Below are 13,726 nucleotides of genomic sequence, written 5' to 3'. Positions count from 1 at the left end.
ACTTTACTTGCCAAAAATCCTTAAATCTTCTGTATGACTTCTTGGATATGTTCCAGTCCCCACACCATTCAATATCTTCTCAGAGAAGCAAGTGTACCTCTAAAATATCTACTCTGAAGAAAATTTTAGCAAAGGGAGGATAAGGTGTATAATGTCAGTTAAAAAGAAATCATTTAGTAAATTTAAAATTGGGATTGGTCTTATTGTAACAGACTGCTGCTTCAAATTAAAAGATGTTCAGCTTCTCACCCACACGGACGTAACAGACAGATATCCTTAATGTGAACATCCTTCATGAACCAACAAACTGAGGTTTCACAAAAAGGATTGTAAAAGAACCTGGCCTGTGTGGTAGAGAATCTCTCATAGACTGATAAAGACAGCTATACAGAGAATAAAAAACCTTTATACTGAAAGTCAACAACAACGATGAAGAACAATGGTGTATCCTACATTTCACTAGACAGTTTTTTTTCCCCCTTATGGGGTTTGGGTATAATAATTCTGGGAATTTCAAGTTTTCAATCTCAGGTCCAGTGGGCTGTTTGAATGTTTCAAAGGCTACTGGACCCCACAGCTGCAAGAGAAGCCTGCAAAGAGAATAAGTTACTAATCATTCCAACTGCAAAATCCAAGATGCATCGGGAGGGCGTGTAGATCTCATTTCCCTCCGTACATCCTCTCTATATCATCTTGGTAATGGCTTTTGAGTTCTTTGCGTTTCAGCTTAAAGGCATCAGTCACCAGTCCTGTCTCTGGAGTCCAGGGTTCTGCTACTAGACGGATCTTTGCTGGAACTTCAAACTTTTCAAGGGTAGCTGGCGAGAAACGAAAGCAGAGAATTAAGACTCGACGCAGGAAACTTCACAGGAGGTGAAGTCTACTATAATCGCCTATAATATAGCTTCCTGTTGACACACTATACTGTGTGTGTAATATATAATTGAAATAATGCTATTATATATATTTATATTGTAGACTTTTTACTCAAGTCCATCCAGTACAACACAGACTTTAGTGAAGTGGCTAACTTTAATTGGTGCTAATTGATGAGCATGGTTGATTTAATAAATTCAATTGTAAAAACAAAAAAAAACCAAAAGCTCCCATAGTTTCAGGGAAGCCAGCTTTTAGTTTCTGCTTCCAGTAATGGGGAAATCTTCAGTTTGGTGGAACCTACAGGCCACGGCAATTTCCAACATTTTAAGTGACAAGCTTATAAAAAGTTAAGCTATTCAGAAACATACAAAGATTAAGCCAAACTGTATACCACTTGGTATAATGGTACTCCTCCCTTATACTAAAGCAAATAATCCAAGTGAAGTAAATAGATTTCTGGGGTTATATGCCATTATTATACATAAAACACAAATTGAACCCTTTCAGCGCATCTGGGGCGCCCACATTTCAGTTACAGCTCTTCTAGAACACAGGAGCACAGGTGGCCATTCTATTATTTTGAAGAAAGAAAAGAGAGCGAGCGAACATGAGAGTGAGAGACAGAACTTTAAGCTCTCACAAACTTACTTCTTGCAAAAGTAAAGGAACACATTTTCATTCATAAAATGCCCCACCAGAAGAGTTTTTATTGCCAGTTTCTCCTTAATGAAAATAGAATAGTATCTGGTAGATATACTTGAATACATGTTTAGGGTGGTCCATTACCTGCAGCAGGAGACTCTTTCAGAGCCTTTAGCACTTCCTTCTCCATGGCAGGGTTGTTACAGAGCGACTCAAAGCTTCCTTGCACTCCTATCTTCCCTGCCAGGCTCAACAATTCCTTTTGGTTCGGCACCACAAATCCGATCACATAGGACTGGTCGCTAAATGGATAAATATCGATTGTGACTATAAATGCAGCAGGAATATAAATCATCAAAATGTCTGGAATGGCAGAAAATCATGATTGTGCAGGACATGGCTAACTCTCAACATAGCAGCTGCTCCTTCATGAAGCAGATCATTAAGGTCGGTCGAAACTATTGCCCTTGGCGGAATCTTTTCATTGACTGTATTCTGCACTTCATATTCTTCATTTTTCCATCTTCCTGGTTACCTTAGACCCTGCGTGACATTATGTCTTACTCCTTCACCTTTTCTCAGCATTAGGTGGGAACTATGTCCATCACATGTTAAATGTCCCTCACTGTACCAGTCCTGCTAGCTGCTTATTCCACTTATTTACTTTCCTCCCAATGATAGACTGACAATAAAGCTTATCGTTACCTGTTTGCATATGCACATATGTTGTCCACGACAGGAAGGTTCTTCAGGGCAGCCTCCACTTTGCCAAGAGAGACATATTCTCCAGCCTGAAGCTTCACCAAGTCTTTCTTCCGATCTAGAGGAAGCAGGTTCACACAAGAGACACGATTTCTCACCAGCTCTACCAATCCGTTCTAAAAGCCATTCTACTCGTTACAGGTAATTATGCCTCCTATCAGGATATGTTACGGGCGCAGTGTTAACCTCTTAGACCCTGATGAGTTGCTCTTGTGGGAAACATTTAGGAGAGATTTTTACTACCCTGCGCACAACCCAGGGAATGAAACAAAAGCAAAGAACGTTCGGTAGAAACCTGAATGTTAATGTCAGACCAGATAAGGATTTGTTAATTTGTAATGTTTCCTTGTACATTTTTTATAGGTTTTATAGGTAATGTTATATAGCTTTTGTCTGTTCTATTCTTTCATTCATTTAAAGCAGACGTTTCCTGAGGTTTCTGTAAATTGACACATTTTTCTATAGTACTGGAACACAAGACAAAGCCAGTTGTCTCATTTCAACCGAGTTCATCTGCAGTTCAAACCATAGATTCTGCAGAAACGACTTCAAAGTTAAGCCAAAGTTTCACAAGAGTTGAAAACCCAGGGTCAAAGGTGTTAAGATTTTGTTAGTAAGAGCGGTTATATCCTATTCATTACACAACGCTGCTATGATTAGCAGGAGCGAAGGAGTTCAGGCAAGCTATGTCACATGAAGTACTGTCTTCATAAACAGACTACCGGACAATCAAAGATGTTATCAAGCTATAGAAGTGCTTTGTACCTTAAACCTTAAAAAGGTGTCAGCGTAAGAAGCAAAATACTTATTTGCTGGGTTTAATATTTCAAGCTAAAAACAAGAGAACATGGCCTTATTCAGTACAGGCATCCTCTCTTCACAATGAATAACAGGATCACATAAAGAATAAAGAGATAAAAGCAGTGACAGTGTTTATTCAAAAGCCGTCTAGGGTGGCAAATCTACTTTGCTGTATTTGGACAGTAAGCAGCTCGATGCCTTTCAGACCAACGCATGACTGGGGCTTCAAAGGCGATCATGCCGTGTGCGATATATATCGTCGTAAACCTCGGCATATCAATGACTGGAGAATGGATTTTCACTTTAAATTCTACAAAAGAACTGCTCAGTAGAAGCAATATTTTTTTGGAGTGAAGTAGATAAAATTTTGTCTTTTTTTTATCTTTGGTGCAGAAAAACAAAACAATCACATTATTTGTATTAAGGCTATTATAGTTAGTCTAACATATTTCTTTACAGACCGATATTTCTTTAAGGCTGAATGTGGAAGATTTTACCAGTTTCAAATGAAATAAAATTTCACTGAGATGCACCATCGCTCAGTCACTTCCCCAGATGCTGACCCAATAAAACAGCACTGCTTTGAAGACACAGCCCAGAGGCTTCCGCCATGCTGCTGCCTGACTAATGTAAAGCTGCAGAGCATTTCACATAGAAACTCTCTGCGAATACAGGACATTTGTTTTAAGCAAATGGAAATATGAGGACAAGCAGTTGGCCACCCAGACTCACCAATGATTTTCAGACAGCCATCTTCATGAAACTCCCCAATGTCTCCAGTGCAGAACCATCTTTGTCCATTTTGGTCAACGAAAAACTCTTCTTTGGACTTCTCCTCATTTTTGTAGTATCCCAGCGTGACATTAGAGCCGCCGATCAGAATCTCTCCGCGTGGACATGGTTGATCAGTGTTAAAATAGCCACCTATACCAGACAGAGTATTGTTTAATGCTTTATCTTTTCAGTTGCCAACTAAATATATATTTAGTAATTTAAGAACCAAAAGGCTGCATTGACCGTAGATCAGAAAATCTAGTGCTGGTGAAACTTACAGGTAAAATCTTCACTACCAGAGAATGTATTAATCAAGCTGAACAGTCGCGGGTTTCAGCTTTCCAGTATACAACATACATTGTTATTTGTTGGTAGGTATTAACAGTTACCACTACTTAGATGCCCTTAATATCCAACTGCTAAGTTATATTATGCAGTAATTATGGAAACATCAATAAAATTAGCAAATAAGAGTAGCCTCTTGGCGGGTGGAATAGAAAGATTTCACATCCTCAGACCCACACTACACTTTTATTTCACATTCTTTGAATCAGTTGGGTTTTCCCCCTCTTTTGTGTCATATTTATTTTACAATCCACAAGGAGGTGGAGGGCACATAACAATAGAGGTGAAACTGCAAATGTTTGAGGTGGATCAGCAGACCCAACTACCTTAGAGTAAATATCGTTTAAATAAATACATTTATTTACTGGGCATATGTACAGCCCGACGGCAGCAATAAGGCTAGGAAAGGTTTAGTGGTAGGTGGGCAAAGTGGATGGGGTAGGATAGGGGTTCTCTGCAAAAATGGGTCTTAAGGGACATTAGCCAAGGGGAGAGTCTGATTCCAAATGACAGGGGCAGCCCTTGAGAAGTCTTGGATACATGCATGAAAGGTAGAAATCAGAGCAGAGGACAGGAAAAGACCAGATGAGTGTTGGGAGCGAAAAGGTAGGAGGTAAAGAGACGAAGGTAGGGGAACAGCAGAAGATATTGATTGATATGTTTGGCTTCTTACCTTCTTCCCAGTTCTTGAGTCTTATTTCACAACAGACCAGTGGGGCTCCGACTCTGCCTGTACTGTAGTCCCACACTGTAATAATAAATAGCATACTCATTTTTTATTTGTCAATGTGATAGGAAGAACCTGCCTTTAGACCATGCACTTCTCTAACTCCTATCCCCCCATAAATAAACTGTTGTCTATTTGTTTTTAATACATGTTTTTTTCCCCCCAATTAAATAATGGACCAATTTGCTTCTGGGGGACAACAGCTCCCATTAGCGTAGAAGCAGGTACGCCAGAGATGCAGAAGGGTTGGCATGTGCATTTTCCATCTAGATTTTGTTTCTTTAGCTTTATTATCAATATATAGATAGGGTTCCGAGGCTAAATACAGCGAACTATAACTAAAGCAAAAATAGACCCGGCTTCCCACAGAGGAAAAAAAGTGCCTGACCCCTGGTTAACCAGAATGGCAATGAGATATTTAAAAAAAAAAGTCAATAGCTAATCCACACTTAAAACCAAACTCACAGAGAGTGCAATATTACGGAACTTAAAGTGATAAACACTGTAGCCAAACGTTCAGAATATCAAATTCTTTGAGAAAGCTGTGGTTACTCATGTGATATGGGCATCTTGGTACTTCTGGATAAAAAGGGTTTCAAACACCCATAGAACAGACAGTGTTATATATTGTACTCACTTTCTGCAATGGTACCGGCTCCGCAGGTCTCTGTCAGACCATAGCCCTGGCCCACTGGACAGCAGAAGCAAATGTTCATGAAGCGCTGGGTGGCAGCAGAAAGCGGCGCTCCGCCAGACAGCAAAACTCGCACCTTCCCCCCTAGTAACCTCCTCACCTTCCGAAACACAATCCTAGAAACAGTGATGGGGAAGGATTATGTTGACGTAATTTTTACAGCTTTGCAATAAAAACTTTTGGCTGTGCAGATACCCAAAGAATTTTCAATCTTCTTCCAAAGCGTCTGTCATTTTCATTTGGAATGGCATTTGGACAGAAACTAGAGGTTCTGTATCTTATTTACTCTCACACAAGCTTTCTGTGTATATTTCTAACATCTACCATCAACTACTAAACTAGCTTTTGTTTTACCATAAACTTTTTGGTGCATGACACAAAACAAACACACTACCAGTAGACCAGTCTTTAATGTATATGGAGTTCAGCCAAACTTAATAGGAGCCTCACCATGCCTTGTCTTACTAAACTTTTAAACTTATACCAATTAGATAAAAAAAAAACAACTTTATTTTGGTTAATTTATTTCCTCATTTTGCCTCCAATAAATCTCTCCAAAGGAAATTCCACTAGTATACAAATAGCACATTTACATAGCCAGAAGGAAAGCGGAACAGGAAGTACTTCCATGAAATGTCTGTCTGTAATGGATCCATCATATGAATATTGTATAAATGTTGGCCAGAAAGACAGTCATCACAGTCTTTGGCTACAGATGTCAAGATAGGGGATTCATACGTGCACCAAGAAGAAAGAATGAATAAATGAATGAATGAATGAAGCATGGTGATGTACCTATCACACAGCGGAGTGCTGTAGCCCTTGGAAATCTGCTTCATCTTGTAGTTGTAAGCCAAAGAGAAGAGACCTTTCTGTACCGGACTCATAGCAGCCACTTTGCTCATGACGTTCTTGTATATTCGGTCCATGATTTCCTGGAAATAAATGAAAAGGGATATTGCTGTGTTGGTATGTGTGTGGTAACTTAGCAGATGGCAAGTCAAATAGGACTTTAAATTCCCTTTACATACATTTTTATACAGGGACCTCTTAAAAACTTGCATGACCATACTGTCCCACCAATAATCTCATCTAATGTCTGGAGACAGATGAAAAGAACCAGCGATAGAAAAATACGATCTTAAAGGAATTGTTATCATATTCCTGACAAGGATTCAACTAAATGCAAACAAGCATGGTGACTCTTCAAAGCCATGGATCAGTCACAAAGAAAACATGCAGAATTTAAAATTTGAGTTTTTGCCATAAATAATCCCAGCTGAAGCTACATGGCTACCGGCAAAATGAAAAGTTCTGATCTAAGGGATGATTTGGCAACATCTCACTCCCACTGCTGAGAATATTGGGAATTGAAGTCCAACAGCTGTGAAGCCCCAAAAAAAAACACAACTATTACAATAACGTAGCTTTACCCTGAAACAAAAACGCAACCGGAAGTGGTTAGTGGTCTACATATTACTGTTAGCAGATTTTTTTCATTGTGAACCATATACTGATCATACCAATAACACTGATGAAATATCTGTACTATCAAGCGATTCTAATAATCTGAGAGAAGTGGGGACTGATCGTTGTATTGCTATGATCTGTTTATTGCACAGAGCACTTACAAACCCTTCACTCCTATGGATTTTTATTCCTACACAGCAAAAAAATTCTCAGAAACTGAGGAGAGCCATATGATGCATGTACCGCAGACAGAGCCTTCGTCCCAGGCACTTGAATCATATCAATGTAAATATTTGTACCTGCTTCTTTTCACGCTCTCTCCAGAGGCTGGGAACAGTGAGTAAAGCCAGCCTAACGTCAGCGCAATCTGGAGTCATTTACAGTAAGAAAGGGTAGGTCACCGGGCTTGGGGATACTTACAGGGACAGCTGCCATGAGGGTCGGCCGAAGTTCTGATGCATCACCCTTGCTGCCCCTCTTGATTTTTGTTGACTGTATTTGAGAAAGAAAGGAAAAAAAGTGCATATGTTACAATCAAAGCCCAAAATGCCAAAAATCCCACCACCGCTGTCAGAGTATGAGTAATGATACATAAAATAAGTCTAAGAAGACATGACGCACCAACCCAAAGACATTACCTGAACCCTGGACCATATTTAGACAGATAAAACCAGAACACGTGCTTGTTTATATGGCTCGCTGTTAATCATAATTCTTGGAGAGGTAGGAATTCAGCAAGAATACATCTTTCAATGACTAAATTTACAGAGTAACAGGAAAAGGGACATCTATTTATATATCGAGAGATCTCAATGTTCCTCCAGCTTTTCCATACATTTTATATGCCCAAAGTCAGACTGCAGACATCAAAAGGCTAACATTCTTTTTACGGTTGGGCCGCGGACGCTGCATAAGTGTATATAATAATCATGGAGCTCATAAGGAAGGGGATCCCACAGTGTTCAATAATACAAGAGCCTCCCATCAGAATTGTTTGTTAGAGAGGGAATATAAACTGCATAGGAATAAAGCTATTCCGAATCTAAGATTAAGGGCAGACTAGACGGGGGGAATGGCTCTACCATCAAATTCCATGTTTCTACAAATTCTCTCATAAAAGTGAAAAAAACAGTATATTTAAACATTGATATAATATTTGATTCTAAAGGACTGAAAGTCAAAAATCGGTAAGTTGGCATTTGTTTTGTTTTGGCAAAAAGTAATTAAAAAACTCCAATATATTGACTGCATAAATATTCAACCCCTAATATTCAGTAGAACCCCCTTTTGGTCTTTTGTAGCAAGTATCGGCTCTGCTCTATAGTCCCTATCTATAGTCCTCATCACACTGCAGTCCACATATAGCAATGGGACTATATGTCCTATAGAGGACAGACAGCAGCAGCGGTAAGTGGTGGGGGCAACTGGGGCTCTGTCTTGGGTCAGACCTAGGGCAATACCCAGCCAAGAAAAGCCAATGACCCTGGCCAGTTATTTGAAAGAAAGAGAATCCCGACTAAAAGTTGGCTGAAGCGGTATACTCCACCATCGTGAGACAAAAAGAAGCCTATAAAGTAACATTACAGGAGTATATGTCGTATGAGCCGTTCAAACCATGTTTACCTGATCTGAGAGAGTTTGTGGTGATGAGTACCCAACACGACAACCACGCGAAAGGCAGACAAGCTCTGCACTCAGCTCCAGCACATGGGCCAAGGGCAAATATCCAATGTATGTATCGGTTTCCCTGTAACAAAGAACAAAACGGTCTAAATCAACCTGGAAGACGTCATTTAGTGCAAAACAGCTATTACAATAACAGGAAAGGGTGATATTTAATTACAGCTCGTGTCTTTAGACAAAACTAAAACCTGAATAGGATAGAAGAAAAGAAATTAAGGACATCCCTCAGAATAAACACTTCTAATGCTGATGGAGATTCAGAGACTAAATCTTACAGAAACATTTAGCATTTGATTTATATTCATATCCAAGGTGGCTAGTATACAGATAGGGCATATGAAACAGATCTCTCTAACTTGGTCCCCTACAGGCATGCTGATAACCAGTACATTTTCTCATATCTGTTGAGTAAATACGGTGTACATTGATGGAATATACTTAAAACAATCATGTTAAATAAATTGTTATTGTATAAGTTTACCAAAATATGTAATTTGTTTTTACTGAAAGACATTCTGACATTTAATTTTATTTTCATTTTTTTGAAACCTGAATTTACAGAAAGTGGACAGAGGGCTTTTAAATTCAAGTAACCAGATGGACAGAGTTCAGACCCCTCTGGAAAACAGCTGCCACACGAAAGAACCTGGAAAACATCAATGTGACTCTTCGGCAATAGGATGATATATATACAAAACCAAAGTCAGAATAAACACCAAGTGCTGGGATGCCAATGCGTTACCAACAACTTTACCCCATTACATGTTTCTACTTGCTATTTACCCCAGCATGGTCCTGTTTGATAAGAAACCATTCTAAAGACTAGTTGTGTGCGGCCCCCATACCATCTGAAATAATGGGCGTTATATGAATGAAGGGGAGGTTTAGAACTAGTGAGAACAGTCACTGTGGGAATAAATACATACACACACTAGAGCTGAAACAACGAATCGATAAAATCGATAATAATCGATAACGGAAATCATCGATAACGATTTCCGTTATCGATTAATCGAGTGATCAATTCGTTGTTGGAGCACTCGGCTCCTTTTACTTACCTCCGCGAGCGTTCCCCGCTTCTGCTACACGCTCTGCAGTCTCCGCCTTCTTTTAGCTACGTGACGGATGTGACGCGTTCCGGAGGTAAGTATTCTTCATGTCTATGTGCACGGATCGCACAGAGCCACTCGCACAGAGCGAATCGCTCTGTGCGAATGGAGCCACTCGCACAGAGCGGTTCGCTCTGTGCGAGTGGCTCCACTCGCACAGAGCGGTTCGCTCTGTGCGAGTGGCTCCACTCGCACAGAGCGGTTCGCTCTGTGCGAGTGGCTCCATTCGCACAGAGCGGTTCGCTCTGTGCGAGTGGCTCCATTCGCACAGAGCGGTTCGCTCTGTGCGAGTGGCTCCATTCGCACAGAGCGGTTCGCTCTGTGCGAGTGGCTCCATTCGCACAGAGCGGTTCGCTCTGTGCGAGTGGCTCCATTCGCACAGAGCGGTTCGCTCTGTGCGAGTGGCTCCATTCGCACAGAGCGGTTCGTGAGTGTGGGTGCAGGGCAGAGTGGGGGTGGGGGTGCAGGGCAGAGTGGGGGTGGGGGTGCAGGGCAGAGTGGGGGTGGGGGGTGCAGGGCAGGAGACTGGGTGCAGGGCAGAGTGGGGGTGGGGATGCAGGGTGTGAGTGTGGGTGCAGAGCAGAGTGGGAGACTGGGTGCAGGGCAGAGTGGGGGTGGGGATGCAGGGCAGGGTGTGAGTGTGGGTGCAGGGCAGAGTGGGTGCAGGGCAGAGTGGGTGCAGGGCAGAGTGTGGGGGCAGGGCTGGGTGCAGGGCAGAGTTAGAGACTGGGTGCAGGGGCACAGTGCAAAGTGCTGGGTGCAAAGTGCCAGTGCTGGGTGCAAAGTGCTGGGTGCAAAGTGCCAGGGCTGGGTGCAAAGTGCAAAGTGCTGGTGCAAAGTGCTGAATGCTGGGTGCAAAGTGCTGGATGCAAAGTGCCAGGGCTGGGGCAAAGTGCTGGGTGCAAAGTGCTGGGTGCAAAGTGCCAGGGCTGGGTGCAAAGTGCTGGGTGCAAAGTGCTGGGTGCAAAGTGCAAAGTGCTGGGGCAAAGTTTCTTGAACAGTAATAGTCCACCTCTTTTCAGAATGTTTGGGGTTATTTTGTTTCATAAATATTGTGTTTGGGTTCTTGTACTTTGAAAATATTGTTTTTTATTACATCATAACAAAATAAGAATGTTAATGTAAATTTTAAGTTGTTTTTTAACATCCAGTTCATTAAATTCTTTTAAATAAACGAAAAATTTGCATATTGTTTTTTTTGTATCCGATTAATCGATTAATCGAAAAAATAATCGGCCAACTAATCGATTATTAAAATAATCGTTAGTTGCAGCCCTAACACACACACACACACATATATATATATACACACACACACATTTACAGAGGTGCATAAATTACAGCCCTCGGGAGGTGAAGGAACATTATTAATGTATCTACACATTAATAATATTGACATTAAATCATATTAACTCTATCCAGGCCCAGCCCTAGTTTATAGAATGAAACCTACCCCAGATTGTTGATCCTCTGAGCCATGCCTGTAATGCCAGCTATTAGGTTACTGTGGGAGATCATCACTCCTTTGGGAATGCCGGTGGAGCCACTCGTGTACATGATGACGGCAATGTCGTTCGGTAGCGGGGAGGACTGCCGCTGCTTTGCTGTAGAAAGATCTCAGAGTTTACCGAGCTATAGCAACAATCTGGTGTATTATCATCATCACCATATTTTATTTATATAGCGCCAACAATCTACGCAGAGCTTAATACAATACATATATTCAAGGGGTATGACAAGACGAGAATTGACGGACTAACACAAACCGATACATTAGGTGGAGAGAGCCCGGCTCCCAAGCTTACAGTGTGTATGAATCTATTCAATTTATACAAAAGCACTATTAGTTGAAGTTTTCCATTTACAAAGAGGATCTTCAATATAGCGTTTACAACGTTTACTATTATTAAACAGAGCACCGTTCAAAGATCTTTTTGATGCTTTTTTTTAAAGCTCTTCTAGAATAAAGTATCCCAGCATTTCAATGACCAATTGTTTTGGACAATTTTAGTAACCAGTAATCTGGGAAATTTTCAGGGGAAAATGCACATGCTGGGGTTACGCAGAACACGCCTTTTTTGTGAGGGGAACACCAAGATAAGTTGTCTAAGTCTTAAGCATCAGTTCTATTGGTATAATGAAAAGAGGGCACGGGATACGTGGGGGACTTTCCAGATAATGTTTCCGGGTCTTTCCGCTTCTAATAACTATTCCTACTTTATACAAGCAGTTTTCTGTAGCCATGCACACATATTAAATCATTCTGATATTTTAAGTGAAACGACTACCTAAACTGTTCACAATATGAACCACTGCCATACTTGACCCTGTGTGATAAGAGTCATGTCTCCATCGCTTGGAAAGTGGAGAATTTCCTAAGACCGTTGGAATCACACAAAAACCACAATATATTCTACCAGCGGGCTATTAGTAACTACTATGAAAATGGATCGTTGAAGCATATGGAGGAGCTATCCCTAAGACAGAGAGTGTGTTTAATAGTGCTTCTACTATATATTTATATTAGAAGCATTATTAAACACTCATCTACAGACACCAGACAATCCAGGAGGCTTGTTTTTCCCTCATACACACACATAGTATATACAATATAAAGTGTTAACATTGAAACACTATTACACACAACCTTTAATGTTAATTCTTAAGACAATGTTTTTTTTTACGTTTAACAGTAGAAGATGTCCATTAGATTCATTAAACTCTAGTATTCCCTAAATATAGCCCTGAGACTCTATGCGAAGGTAACCACATCCCATGTTATTTCTTTTTACATTTTTCTGTATATTTTTTAGGCAGTAAATGTATTTTACTTGTATCATTTGTGGCACTTTGGATTTATAGTAATGAAAGCGAGCGTACGGGACACCCAACCATCACATAGCGGTACAAGTGCCTCAAGTAGCAGCCGATGGTGGGAAAGAAAGCACTGTATAAAGTGATCAGGCTCATGTAATTTGCAGCAGATGTATTGGGCCTGAGAGTGAAGAGTCTCTCAGAAAACCTTCTAAGGCATCTGTTCACATGGAAAGAAAATCCCCCAACAATCTAATAAAACACAGGGGGGGATGGGTGAGATGCATCTAATTCATCATTATGCTCCAAGAACGCTAGATTTCCTGCTATGTGGGGAGGAGATTTCAATTGGGGATATCCTGGTTTTTAAACTACTGGGAATTAACCCCGCATTAACAGAGGATGAAGGGATAGATGAGTAAGCCACATGGATGATACGGAGACATAGAAATGTAATTACTGAACAGTGGTAAAAATAGACTCGTTACAACTGTAGGTTAAAAAAGAAAATCACAAGTTCATAGAACAAAAGTAAATGACAAGAGGCAAATCTAATCATTTGGGTGCTTTTAAAGTCAATTACATTATAGGTTATAAATTGGTAGACCCCATGAATAAAAAGGAAGGTCTTGTGTGGTAGATCTAATATGAATTAGGAGATAACGCGCAATAATACCTTAATATTCCTTCATGGCAATTGTTCTTTGCAGGAGAAAATGTGCAAACAGTACCACTGGGTGTCTGCTGCTTGCAGCCCAAATTATATTAAAATGTTCTATATAAAAGTTCTAAAAGAGGAGAAGGAGCATTCTATTGGTTACTATGGTGATAAGGCCACATTTCAAATAGTGAACCAGAATCATTATTTAAGATTGCCTCCCTTCCTCTCCATCATCATAACTCATAACAAAAATCACAGTTCTGGGTACCCAGTAATTGTTTTATTATTTATGTCTATTCACCGTGTGCCGATTATAATTTGTGACCCAGCCGATAAGTCGTTAGGTCCTACTACATAGAATATGG

General features: G+C 40.5%; 1 protein-coding gene across 1 annotated transcript in view; it reads right to left on the bottom strand.

Annotated features, from left to right (window-relative positions):
- Positions 1–386: 386 nt before the first annotated feature.
- The window catches only part of ACSL3 (acyl-CoA synthetase long chain family member 3), a 36,860-nt gene continuing 23,520 nt past the window's right edge, over positions 387–13,726 (bottom strand). The window contains exons 6-15 of the mRNA XM_053460221.1: positions 11,340–11,490; positions 8,718–8,841; positions 7,515–7,586; positions 6,420–6,559; positions 5,568–5,740; positions 4,877–4,951; positions 3,817–4,008; positions 2,227–2,341; positions 1,666–1,823; positions 387–818 (exon numbers count right to left, since the gene is read on the bottom strand). Of these exons, the coding sequence (XP_053316196.1) occupies positions 661–818; positions 1,666–1,823; positions 2,227–2,341; positions 3,817–4,008; positions 4,877–4,951; positions 5,568–5,740; positions 6,420–6,559; positions 7,515–7,586; positions 8,718–8,841; positions 11,340–11,490 (1,358 nt within the window). The 3' untranslated portion in view covers positions 387–660. The remainder of the gene's footprint in view (positions 819–1,665; positions 1,824–2,226; positions 2,342–3,816; positions 4,009–4,876; positions 4,952–5,567; positions 5,741–6,419; positions 6,560–7,514; positions 7,587–8,717; positions 8,842–11,339; positions 11,491–13,726) is intronic.

The sequence above is a fragment of the Spea bombifrons genome, chromosome 3 (genome assembly GCF_027358695.1).
Source record: "Spea bombifrons isolate aSpeBom1 chromosome 3, aSpeBom1.2.pri, whole genome shotgun sequence".
Taxonomy (NCBI): Eukaryota; Metazoa; Chordata; class Amphibia; order Anura; family Pelobatidae; genus Spea; species Spea bombifrons.
Note: the sequence above shows the minus strand (reverse complement) of the source record. Positions and strands in the feature narration are given on the sequence as shown.